This window comes from Coregonus lavaretus (genome assembly GCF_964263955.1).
Source record: "Coregonus lavaretus genome assembly, chromosome: 6".
In the NCBI taxonomy this organism is placed as follows: Eukaryota; Metazoa; Chordata; class Actinopteri; order Salmoniformes; family Salmonidae; genus Coregonus; species Coregonus lavaretus.
This window is the reverse complement of record NC_139993.1, coordinates 53,110,465-53,124,321: the sequence shown is the minus strand read 5'-3', so window position 1 is coordinate 53,124,321 and position 13,857 is coordinate 53,110,465. Positions and strand designations below refer to the sequence as shown.

Sequence of the window (13,857 nt, the reverse complement as noted above, 5' to 3'; positions counted from 1 at the left end):
CATTCTGGGGTAATACGTACATAGCCAACGTTCTCTAGTAATACTAGTCCAGTGCAAATAGGGCTATAGCCTTAATAATAACTCCTGCAGAATTAATAATTTCTTGCAGTAAAAGTATACACCAAATGTAGGCAAAATGTGGACTTCGGAACATGAATATGATTTATTTATTTCTGCATCTTGAGAGAATGCAATGCTCAGTTAGATACCATCTGTAGAGTTGGTATCTGTCTTCACCATATAAGTATAATAAAAGCTGATAGTATTTCAAACACATAAAATATGCGTCAAAGTCGAACTGACATCTTATCAGAAACACGTTGGGTCGTTTTCACAGCTTTCTTTTTCATTGCAAACGGTCATACTGATGTAATTTTGACATTTTGCACAGAAAATCTTTCCCGTTTTATTTTGCTGCTTTATTGTATTTTCTCCCCAGTTCCTAAACGTCTTTGCTCCACGAAAGATGACAAGAGAAAACTTGACTATCAACTAGATTGAAGCATTCATTCTATCGATCTATTACATTATTCTGTTGAGCAAGGGTTTATTTAGTCTTCTAGGGCAACATATAATGACAAAAGAGAAGCTACATGTATCTAATTATAGATAAGTTGACTAACAAATAGCCTACCAAAATGTCTGAAATTATAAGCAGAAACATATCTAAATCAGGCAACAACTAAAAATCCCGTACCCCCTGTCAAAAAATCATTCTGCGGTCATTGACTAGCCTATAGCGCATTTTTATTTGCTGGTTAGGGTTGGGTGCGGTCCTAAGATTTTCACTTTATCACATATAGTCGGGCGGTTGCAGATGGGTTATTAGCAATTGTGGGCGGGGTGCGGGTGAACAAACAGCTGATCCGCGCACCACTAATGTGGATATGCTGTGCTTTAGTCAGAGGGTTGCGTTAATGTACGCTGTCTGCGCAAAGTCTAAGAGGAACGCAGCTCCTGCCCCCCTGACTCATGTACAATATTCAGACCATCGTCTTTGAAAGGTATAATGGACGGACCAGCCATCTTAACCCCGTAGACTGTCAGAGAGGCTCATTCCTGCATCATGTCCAACAAGGTGTACCAATAGATATCCCACTCTGTACAGGACTCCCTCTAGTGGACATGTTCGTGGATACACATCTTGATAGTCCGAGTAAGAATATGGAACGTGGAATATATCATATCAAGCACTCTGTTAGCCTGTTAGTCATCTACAGTCCAGTTAATCTGAGTCACCTTGCACAGTGAGATAAACTGTTTAGATAGACAGTGACACTGTTTTCCAAGCTTATCCTGTATAGATGGCTGGGATATTTAGTTCAGAAATTACTGACAGGTTTGGAACATTTTCATTCCAGCTTGATCACTCAGCATGCGACCAAACCACAACTGACATGTTTATGGGTTATGATTGATTTTGTTTGGCCGCCTCTGGCCTGGCCTCCCTCATCTCTCTCTCTCTCTCTCTCTCTCTCTCTCTCTCTCTCTCTCTCTCTCTCTCTCTCTCTCCCCTTCTCTGCCTCTCTCTCTACCTCTCTCCTATCTCTCCCCCTCCTCTCTCCCCCTTCTCTCCATCCTCTCCCCTTTCTCTACTGGATGTCTGCGGTGAGGTCTAATTCCTGAAGAGGGCTGATAGTCTAAAACCTTTCTGGTCTATTTTCCTCTGGGTCTACAGTGAGACTATTGGAGAGCTCCAGTACTGTGGTAGAGCAAGAGTGACCTTAGCCAAGAGAGAGGGAGAGGTGGGGGAGAGGGAGAGGGAGAGAGAGGAGGAAAGAGAGAGTGGTGGAAAGGAAGGGTGGAGCAAGGCATTGATAGAGAGAATCAGCCATGTTTGTTCTCCGTTGGTCGCCATGGGTTACCCCCTTTGGAGTGACTGATAAGAAAGAAAAGGGTGGAGACCGAAACTCACCTGCCGCCTGTGTGTGGGTGTACAAGGAGACAAGAATGTAGTAGAGAGGACAAAAGTCACCTGGCTGCACAATAATGGTGGGTTCTTTCAAGGTGTGGCTGGTAATGGCATCTGTGTACTATGACTCTGCTATGAAGTTGTGTATGTGTTAATCATTAAAAAGTCATGACCAGCACTACAAAACGTAGAAGCCTGCCATTTCACATATGCTGATGTTGAGGTGGTCCTGGAGATTATGAATATAAGGTTGAACATTTTGGAATGTCCCTTTAAAAACTCAACCTGGGTGTGGAGTGTTCCCTGGGCCATATTCAGGAAAGAGGCACCTGTGTGGATAATCTATATCAGAGACTGAAGAGGAAGCGAGACATGTCATTCGCTCCTTTTTTCTGGTTCAATTAACTAAGCAGACCAGACCCAGCTGCTAATGCCAGGCAGGTCACCCGTAATACAAGTCAGTATTTGACGTTCATCCATGTCTCAGGACGTCAGGAGATGACGTGGAAACCGGCCATTAGGGGCAACAGTGAGCGCTGTTATCTTCAAGTAGGCTTTGGCTGTGTTAAGGTGTTGTGGATAGGGATGGCTTTTGGGTGTAAGCATGTTGCATGTTCAAATCCAGCAATAGAAAGTTGTTTTAGATTACCTTAACCATTCAGAGTTAATGACTAACCTTAAGAATTCGGAGTTAATGCCTAAACTTAACCTTGGAACGATAAAGACAAGTAACCTAACACTTCGAAATTAGACGTTTGGAACAACTTCGAAATTTGACTGTTGAGAAACATGGATGAATGTCTAATTCTAACGTGCGAATGTGAGAGCTTGTTGGCTAATGCATTGGTGCCAATGATTTATGTATACACTAGATGACAGACAAGGGGCGCTGTGTTTTAAAGCCACCGTGCCTCCATTTTGGCACTCCGCTATTATTTTAAAAAGGCTGAGGCTACGAATACGGCATTTGGCTCCGTCCCGACCCTCTGCAAACTTCTTTCTCTAATCCAATGATCCAAGTCACGTTCCACGCATGTTATTTTACACACACATTCACGTTTCTCTTTTTGCTCACCCTCTTCTGAGCCGTCAACCAATTTGATCGATATGATGATGTAGCCTATGTCTCGGCCTCATATATCTGAACAGCTGCGATTTGAACGAATGTTCCAAAAAAATATATGAAGGCTACAACCTTCTCTGTCTGTTGTAAGGGATATTGCCGTAACACAAGCAAGACACAGTCTACACATTGCATTGGGGAAAAACAATTAGCGTTTTGTGTAATGATGTAATCTTTATAGCTATGCTGCTATATAACCAGCAGGCTACCCCCTGTTTAGCTAATGTTTGCAATGATGATGAAAAAATAACTTTAAATGGCTATTGACTGCCTGTCTGTGTCTTTCTTGTTTGATATGCTGTGTATGCTACTGTACACTACATTACCAAAAGTATATGGACACCTGCTCGGCAAACATCTCATTCCAAAGTCATGGGCATTAATATAGAGTTGGTCCCCCCTTTGCTGCTATAACAGCCTCTACTCTTCTGGGAAGGCTTTCTACTGCAGGTCAGTCATGTTCTTCCACACCGTTCTCGACAAACCATTTCTGTGTGGATTTTGCTTTGTGCACGGGGGCATTGTCATGCTGAAACAGGAAAGGGCATTTCCCAAACTGTTGCCACAAAGTTGGAAGCACAGAATCATCTAAAATGTCATTGTATGCTGTAGCGTTAAGATTAGCCATCACTGGAACTAACAACGGTTGGCATTGTGCGTGGTGATCTTAGGCTTGTTTGCAGCTGCTCGGCCATGGAACGCATTTCATGAAGCTCCCGACTAACAGTTATTGTGCTGACGTTGCTTCCAGAGGCAGTTTGAAACTCTGTAGTGAGTGTTGCAACTTAGGACAGATCATTTTTACGCACTACTGCAAAAAAAATGCATTATTCTTAAAGTGGTAATGGCCTACTTTTTGGACACTTTATACTAGTCTCTTGGGGTATGTCTCTATAAGCTTGGCACATCTAGCCACTGGGATTTTTGCCCATTCTTCAAGGCAAAACTGCTCCAGCTCCTTCAAGTTGGATGGGTTCCGCTGGTGTACAGCAATCTTTAAGTCATACCACAGATTCTCAATTGGATTGAGGTCTGGGCTTTGACTAGACCATTCCAAGACATTTAAATGTTTCCCCTTAAACCTCTCGAGTGTTGCTTTAGCAGTATGCTTAGGGTCATTGTCCTGTTGGAAGGTGAACCTCCGTCCCAGTCTCAAATCTCTGGAAGACTGAAACAGGTTTCCCTCAAGAATTTCCCTGTATTTAGCGCCATCCAGACCCACTGTAATTGCGATACAGTGAATTATAAGTTAAATAATCTGTCTATAAACAATTGTTGGAAAAATTACTTGTGTCATGCTCAAAGTAGATGTCCTAACCGACTTGCCAAAACGATAGTTTGTTAACAAGAAATTTGTGGAGTGGTTGAAAAATGAGTTTTAATGACTCCAACCTAAGTGTATGTAAACTTCCGACTTCAACTGTATGTTGCATTGATCTGTTCTGTAATAGACTATGGCAGTATAGCGTATTGTTCGGTAGCCCAGACATCATTGGAAAGGCTAGATGTCATACAGGGGCAAGGACTCAGAATATGTAGTAGGGCGTTTTGGACATCCCCAGTGGCTGCACTACAGGTGGAGATGGGGGATATGCCATTGCAGATTAGGAGACAGCAGCTGGCAATTAATTATTGGGTCAACCTACAGGGGCATGGGGTGTCTCATCCTGAGAAAGGGATTTTACAGGCATGCTGGGAACATGAGCGAAGACAGAACACAAGCTTTGGGTGGGTGGGTAATACTCAGGCAAAGGAGATGGGACTGTATGGAAGGGTGTTTAGTCCAACGGTAGCTATTCCTGTAAATCCACCATGGCTACTCCCGCCTCCAGTAGTTGATCTAGAAGTGTTGGAGAGACTACAGAAAGATAGGGAGAGTGTTGATCCATCTGATTTGTTTAAGAGACATCTGGATACTGTGTATCAGGATTTTGTGGCCATTTACACAGATGGTTCAAAAGATCCAAGGACAGGACGTACTGGGTCAGCATTTGTAGTGCAGGAATGTGACGTCGAAGTCAGGAAACATATTACAGATAATCTGGCTGTATATACAGCGGAGCTGGTGGCCATACTGTTCGCCTTGCAGTGGGTGGAGGAAGTCAAGCCAGACAGAGTAGTTATTTGCTCTGATTCATGTGCAGTGTTAATGAGTCTCCAGTCCTTTAGCTCACATAGCAGACAAGACCTGTTTTATGAGGTGCTACAAACCCATGGCAGGATTAGACAGATGGGTATACAGATAAGATTTACTTGGGTCCCAGCCCATGTGGGGGTGGAGGGGAACGAGGCAGTTGATGTACTGGCTAAACAAGCACTTAGTAGTGGGGATGTTGATGTTGTAGTTTCAATGAGCAAGGCAGAGGCAAAAAGCCTGATATGGACAGTGATGGTGCAGAGATGGCAGGAGCAGTGGAATAGAGATACTAACGGCAGGCATTTATTTCAAGTACAGAGGAAAGGGGAGGGGAGGACGGCAGGAAGGGACAGAAGAGAGGAGGCTATTTTTACAAGATTAAGCGTGGGACACAGCCAGTTGAATAAGACCTTAAATGTGATAGGAAAGCATCCAACAGGGAAATAATTGGCAGGAAACAGAGACCGTGGAGCATGTATTGCTACAGCGTGGGCAGTATCAGAGTGAAAGAGAGAGGATGAGATCTAGTATGAGGGAGAAGGGGATACAGGAAATTAGTTTAAAGAGTATATTGAGTAGAACGTCATTAGATATAGTCTCAAATATTTTGTTATCTTTTTTAAGAGCAACGGGGCTGGCATGTAGAATTTAGTTTCTCCCGGTCTCTGGCCCACACTCCAGTACAGTAGGCAGCGGTAATGCACCATAACGTTGGATGCCAACAACCAATAAACCCCACCGAAGAAGAATCATTGGCGCCTATGGCAGAGCCACCCGGAATGGAACCGTGACCATTTTATTTGATGGTATACGGCCTGAGTGGGACATCTTCATTTATCCACCATCTCTGCAGGGCAGATATGCCAGAGGGACAAACGTCCAGCAGGTAGTAAGTAGTAGCCTGGTGAGAAATAAATATGATTTATCTCTAACTGACATTATCAATAGGCGAACTTCCGCAAAGTTATCATGTAATTCAGGACAAGCCTGTCCTGTCCCCACCTAGCTCTCGTGAACCCAGGGGAGCAGTGGGTTGAAGGGCAAGACCCCACCCTGTTTTATTGCACAAGTAGAACAGTGAGTAGCCTATATTAAAGACGCGCCAAATGATTTGGGATATATGCAGAATATCCAGCGCTTTTTTTGCGGTTCTCTCGGGAGGAAGGAGTAGTTGCTGCCTTTACTTCTGTTTAGTTTCTCTTTCACTGGAACTGCGCGTTTTCGATATTTTCACACAGAGGGAAGCAGAAGGGTTAGTGGTGTATATTATTCTTTCTAAGGCCAAAAAGGTTTCATGACTTGTAGGCTCGCGTTTTATTTTCAACTGTTGAATGTCTTTTTAGCTATATTATCATTTGCTTTTGGGTTGCTCCCGACTCGGATAGTGGAGGCTATTTATGGATATTTTGCCTGCCGATTGTATCTTTTCTCTTTTCTATAGCAAATGATATGCGACCACAGAGTGCTGAATTGAAATGGATGATTACATTCTACGATAGTTATTTCACTATTGTCAATGTCAATGAGTAGTCTATACAGTGCAACTAAAGGGAATATGATTAGGAGCGAAGCTTCTATTTCCTGTATGCAATAGTGATGGGAGATGTGATGACAGACCCCTCAAGATATTGGTCACTAAAGATGCTGCAAACATTCTTATTGTCATATTCAAATCAGTGCAGGTCCGATTAGTCTGCATATGTCAAACATTGCTTTCATCCTTTCTCCAGACAGACCAGTCATCAGCCATGGCATCTCTCAGCAGCTCTAACACAGCCTTTGCCTTGGAGCTGTACCGCACTCTGGGTCAGACCAACACAGGGAATATCTTCGTCTCCCCCTTCAGTATCAGCTCAGCGCTGGCCATGGTCTACCTGGGGGCTAAAGGAGACACAGCCTCTCAGATGGCAAAGGTAATACACGCATACTCAGATACACACAGTGGCAATTTTAGCATGTAAATCTTGGTGGGGCAAAAAAGAAAGAAAGGGGGATGCATGCCAGCAAAGCCACTACACAACACAACACTAAACAATACATTAATTGCACTATAACGGTGACAAACGTTGCCCACAAACTGTTAGGGCCTACATAAAGCTGTCCCAACAGCAGTCCCAACATGTTACCACTGCTACACCTGGCTATCAGCGGAGCCTTGTCTGGCAGCGAAACAGTTCATTCAGCCTCATTTACTGCATTTAAAAAAACATAGCTGATATGGCTGACTTGCTTAAACAAATGTGGTTTCTAATGACAATGAGATGTACAAACTATGGCATAAGGGGACGACAAGCGGATAAGAGGCAATCCGTAATTTCGATTAACACATTAATGAGCGAGCTAGGACGGACGTAGTCAATATAACTATTTGTTTAGCACTTTTGAAATGTACAGCGACGGAATTCAGAACATGGGCCATTCTTACAGTGTTCTCCCTGTACACCAAGTCAGAACCGTAGGATAAATAAAGGGGGCATATAAGCAGACAATGAAAGCTCTTACAATATTCAATGATTAAATTTCTCTAAAACAGGTTATAGGCTACATGTGCACCACCAAGTCAGAACAGTAGGCAAAATTAAGAAGGGAAAATAGACCAAATTATTAGGGTGAGGCACATGGGCTACTAACAGCTTACTACACAACATACATTTAGCTACAGTGTACATATCACCCTGGGATATTACATAATTTATGCAGCAACATACAATACATTTTTGGACTCACCCTGTTGTGCTGTGCTCACTTGAACAGGAAGGTGACGCGGCGGTCGTTCGTGGGCAAATTTTGTCATCAAAGTCTGGCATTCTCTGGATTTATGGTGCTTTCAAGACAACTGGGAACTCTGAAAAAAAACAAGATCGAATCATGATGACGTAGCTCTAGAAAGAGGCATTCAATTCCAAGTTGAATGACTGTTCAAAACGTATTTTCCCAGTAGGAGCTTGTTTATTCCCGACTTCCCAGTTGTCTTGAACTCAAGTTTTCGCAGTTCCGAGTTAACAGTTGTTTAGAGCGTGGCACAAATCATGCTTCATTGACAGCATGGCCAATATTGAATGTTTATCATTTGTGTTGGACCACACAGCCACTCCACTGAATAGCAGGCTAGTGATTGCTTTGCAATGCTTGCAGTTAGCCACTGTCACTGATTCCTTCCAAACCACTCATTGTTGAATTTGCGATTTCCAACTTGTTGTGTAATGTTTATGTCCAATGGCCGATGAGCACTGATACATTTGATCTATAATTTCTCTTCATTATTTCCCTTCATATGACAAGGATTAAAAAGGATTTGCCAGTAGATTGTCGACTTGATTCATGATGATGACTGCTAGCTAAGATTTTGAAAGTATGATGTTCACATGATCAGTCCAATCAAAGCTACTGTAGATATAACGTGATTTGACGTCATTTTATCTGTGGCCAATGACCTTGAGTCTTCTTGGATGGGCACTTCTAATGTAACTCTATGGCAGCACCCAAGGGGCTTGAGTTTTCTAGCTCTACTCTTAGACTTGGTGGTGACGTAGTGTCCCCATGAGTGACAGAACACTGAGCCAATCATGGCGCAACACTCCGTATTTTCTGCTGTCTTGCCCCACCACAACAGAAAGCACTGAGCTAGGCAGAAACACCTGCATTTTGGAGCTGCCTTACTCAAGAAAACAAAAAAGAGACCATGTTTGTATGCAGCTTTATTAACTCAATGATATATATATTTTTTTACATTGTTTGCAAACTGATATGTGACACGTATTAATGCTAAAATAACATGCAAAACAGGCAAGCCCCCTCCAAAAATAATAATAATGTGGGGGTCGTCACTGGATACACACATGAATACATGCACACACACACATACACACACACACACACACACACACACACACACACACACACACACACACACACACACACACACATGTATAGAGAGAGAGATCGACACACACACACACACACACACACACAGATACAAACAGATACACACAGAGAGAAATAGACACACATACACACATACACACACACCCTTATAGTATGAAAATGTATGCACTCACTAACTGTAAGTCACTCTGGATAAGAGCGTCTGCTAAATGACTAAAATGTAAATGTAAATGTAGTAGGCTACATGTAGCATTCTACTCGTTAGGCCTATTCTCCAGACATCTGATAACGTGACAGGGTGTGTGTCTATATGTAGAAGGCATGACTAACTGATTATTGCTGCTCAGCTTGTACTTTAGACCGTAACACAGCAGTATATACCTCTGGGAACACACAGCAACATAGTAACCATGGAGAGGGCTATTCCTTATGTAGTGCACTACTTTTGACCATAGGGCTCTGGGCCTGGTTTCCCAAAAGCATCTAAAGGCTAAGTTCATCATTAGAACCATTCTAACGATTAACTTAGCCTTAAGAAGCTTTTAGGAAACTGGCCCTGGTCAAAATAAGTGCACTATGTAGGAAATAGTGTGCCATTTGGGAAGCACACCCTGAGTCGGTCAGTATCCAAGCAAAGCTGTAAATCCATAGTAACGTACATGACATTATGACTGTCTGTTTGTATCTGAAAGGTACTCTGCACTCTTTTACCTTTTATGTACACAGTCCAAGCTTTATTCATTAGCATCACTATAATCATCATCACTATTATCATCACTATCATCATCATCATCATCATCATCATTATAATCATCATCACTATCATGATAATCATCATCATTATCATCATCGTGATCATCATCATCATCATCATCATCACTATCATCACTATAATCATCATTGCTATTATCATCATCATTATAATCATCATCACTATCAAGATAATCATCATCATCATTATCATCATCATCACTATCATCACTATAATCATCTTTCTTCTCTCTGAATGTTCCCCAGGCTCTGTCATTCAGCTTCACCAAAGACGTTCACACAGATTTCCAGACACTCAATGCAGACATCAACTCTCCCTCTGCATCTTACATCCTGAAACTGGCCAACCGTCTGTATGGAGAGAAGACCTGCAACTTCCTGACCGTGAGTTTCACTATAAACTATACTTTTCATGCAAGTCATAGCACCTTTACATCTGTACTCTTTCATTTTGCTTCGGTATAGCATTGGACAAAATACCTCAAAATCAGACATTTGCTATTTGATTATCAATCAATCAATATATTTTATTATTGATTATAAACTGGGTGGTTCGAGCCCTGCATGCTGATTGACTGACAGCTGTGGTATATCAGACCATATACCACGGTTATGACAAAACATTTATTTGTACTGCTCTAATTACGTTGGTAACCAGTTTATAATAGCAATAAGGCACCTTGTGGGTTTGTGGTGTATGGCCAATATACCACGGCCAAGGGCTGTATGCAGGCACTCGGCGTTGTGTTGTGCTTAAGAACAGCCCTTAGCCGTGGTATATTGGCCATATACCACACCCCCTCGGGCCTTAATGCTTAATTATACATCTGCATACATGAGGCTAGTTAATCTTATGGAACTGTTTCACTCTGCTGTAGGAGTTCTTAGACTCCACCCAGACATTCTACTAATCTATAAAATGTTATTACATTTACAGGCATACAGGGGTAATAATGACATACCCAACGTTCTCTAGTAATACTAGTCCTGTGCGAAAAGGGTTTTTATTGATACGGACAAAAGACTGACTGTGTTATTACTGTCTGCTGTCTGAGAATCCACCCAGAAGTTCTACTGTACATCTCTTTATGCTTATTGAACTGTTTCACTCTGACGTAGGAGTTCTTAGAATCCACCCAGAAGTTCTACCATGCAGACATGAAGGCAGTGGACTTTCTCGGAGCAGCAGAGGAGACCAGAGGACAAATCAATGGCTGGGTGGAGAAGCAGACAGAGAGTATGATCATTTACTATATCAATTAGTTAATCAATCACATGTATTATCCCAGTTGGGAAATGTGTAGTGCAATACATGGGGGGGAAGACAACAGAAATAAAACAACATACACTTAACACACACATTAGATTAGATTAAAAAACAGCAACAATCGGATCTGTAACTAGGATCAGCTAACATGGAACTCAACATGTGATGAATATATCTGTCTATGCCTACCGACAGCATTAGAGCCAGATGGGACCTCTGGTTTCAGAGCTGCTTTTGGTTTAGTTTTTTTAATTGTGTGTGTGTGTGCGCGTGCGCACGTGCGTTTACAGATAAAATCAAAGATCTGCTGAAGCAGGGGACAGTCAGTGGTATGACAAAGCTGGCTCTAGTCAACGCCATCTACTTCAAAGGAAACTGGCTGAACAGATTTGACCAGAATGACACCAAAGAGATGCCCTTCAAACTAAACCAGGTGGATATTGGCAGTAATATTTAGATAGATATATATGCTCAGTAATGAAATAATGGAATTATATATAATTATTTACTGGATAATAGGATTATATACTAAACTGCTAAAATATATGGTTCTACTTAAAACCAAAAAGGGTTCAATGGCTCGCTTCATATGGCCCTTCTTTTTAGCAGTGGTACAAGTTTGACACATTTATGCGTCATCCAAGAGACAAAACAAACTTTCAGGTTATACTGTATAGGCCTATTGTGAGTTATATGGTGTTCAGATGAACTCATTCTCCTCGTCTATAATGATTTTTCAGAGTGAGAGCAAGCCAGTTCAGATGATGTACCAGATGAAGAAGTTCCCCTTTAACTACGTCCCAGACTATAACCTCCAGATCGTAGAGCTTCCTTATGTGGACGAGGAGCTCAGTATGTTTGTCCTGCTGCCTGAGGAGGCCGCTGACGGATCTGATCCTCTAGCGAAGGTATACACAACTTCCTATAACTGCATAGTTGATTGATGCGTGGGGTGTTTGCCTTTCACACCAGCGACCAGGGTTCACTTCCCTGTCCCTCTGTTCGCTACACTACAAGACATTGGTTTCCTTACCCTGTAAGCAGCTGATGGACAAGGTATGACAGCAATCCATGCTTTGGTTTTGTTTCCCTGGCACTGTTTCCAAATGCTAATGTTTTAGCATTTGTGGCCCAAAACCAATGCAAATCAGCATTTGTTGCGCATCATTTGGCACTAGGTGGTGTACTTGGGTCAGGCCCGGGAAGACTACTGAAAATCCACTACTACTATATAATTTATAATCTGATGTATGGAGTGTTGTCAATGCTACTTATTCTATATACTGACTGTGTTTTAACTGTGTGTTTCAACGCTACTCTTTCTCACTATACTGACTGTTTTAACTGTGTGTACCATTTAGCTGGAGAGAGAGCTGACCATGGAGAAACTGGACGAGTGGACCACCAGGTCCAACATGGACACAGGCACGGACATCAGAGTTCATCTACCCAAGTTCAAACTGGAGGAGGACTACGAGCTGAATGATCCCCTGGCCCAGATGGGCATGAAGGATGTGTTCGTCGGGGGCATGGCTGACCTGTCTGGGATGAATGGGGAGGGGGGGCTCTTCCTGTCTACGGTGGCCCATAAGGCCTTTGTGGAGGTGAACGAGGAGGGGACGGAGGCTGCAGCCGCCACTGCTGGGATGATAGCGTTCTGTATGTTCCGAGAGGAACACTTCACGGCTGACCACCCCTTCCTCTTCTTCATCAGGCACAACAAGACCAAAAGCATCCTCTTCCTTGGGAGGTTTTCCTCTCCTCAGTAGAAGAATAGTTAAAAAGCGTAAATATTTAACATAATTTACAACATTTATTTGACAGGGACATTGAACATCAATCAACATTTCTGTAAATGTGCCAGATTTAGCCAGCTAGCTAGTTCCATCAGCACTTGATTCAATCCACTATAAAACCAAATAAAGGAAAATGTCTTAAGTTTATTGTCTGTTTGGACAGTATCATTGTGTGTGATCTTAGTTCCCTTAAACATTGTTATGATTCTGGCATGAGTGCAGCTGATCGTTGGGGCTGGAGAAATGTAGTAAAGTAAGTTGCCTTTCACAAGCCTTGACTTGTGCGAGAAGGAATTGCTCATAGGAGCATGAGCCTATCTCCTGTTTCTGTAGCATGAGGCAGTACACCCCCTGGACCGGACCAATGATGTATATAAACCCTGGATTGCTGATGCTATGTAATGGCCAATGAGAGGCTTTGAAGCCACCGGTCGACCACTCTTCAAAAGAAGCAGTCCTCCATAGGAATGAATGGAATCCTACAGTATTTAATTTAAATGTTTCAAAGACTATATTTCATTTAAGTATTTTTTTGTTGTAGTGGGGACAGTAACAGAACTTTATAAAAATGTTACTTTAAGGAAAAATATGCATTAAGGTGTCTGTAATAGAAGAAACATGGCAAAAACAAATGCAGGCATTAATAGATGAATTGTATAGCTTCCAAAATATGTTTTACAATGGTGGGGTGCCAAGATCTAGTGTATATATAAATCATTGGACCGGACGCTAGTCCAAATCTATCTCCTTAATGCTGAGTGCCAAGCAGAGACGCACCGGGTACCATTTTTACAGTCTTTGGAATGACTCGGCTTGGGATCGATTCCCAAACCTTCCAATCTCAGGTTAGCCACTTAAAACACAAGGCCACTGAACTGGTTGAAGAAGGTGAAAAGCTTCAAGTTCCTCGTTGTACACATCTCTGATAATCTGAAATGGTCCACCCACACAGACAGTGTGGTGAAG

General features: G+C 42.4%; 1 protein-coding gene across 4 annotated transcripts; it reads left to right on the top strand.

Moving 5' to 3' along the window:
* The first annotated feature begins 5,918 nt into the window (after window positions 1-5,918).
* Window positions 5,919-13,038, top strand: LOC311130506 (leukocyte elastase inhibitor-like). Of its 4 annotated transcripts, none has more exons than XM_084163263.1 (7): window positions 5,919-6,061; window positions 6,903-7,085; window positions 10,075-10,212; window positions 10,948-11,065; window positions 11,386-11,528; window positions 11,836-12,003; window positions 12,457-13,038. In XM_084163263.1, exons 2-7 carry the CDS (start codon window positions 6,921-6,923, stop codon window positions 12,862-12,864), a joined length of 1,140 nt encoding a protein of 379 aa, XP_084019389.1. In that variant the 5' UTR covers window positions 5,919-6,061; window positions 6,903-6,920; the 3' UTR covers window positions 12,865-13,038. The 4 variants fall into 4 exon arrangements, with proteins under 4 accessions (XP_084019389.1, XP_084019388.1, XP_084019390.1 ...); XM_084163262.1 differs by having other exon boundaries at window positions 5,925-6,076; XM_084163264.1 differs by having other exon boundaries at window positions 5,992-6,058.
* The last annotated feature ends 819 nt before the right edge of the window (window positions 13,039-13,857 follow it).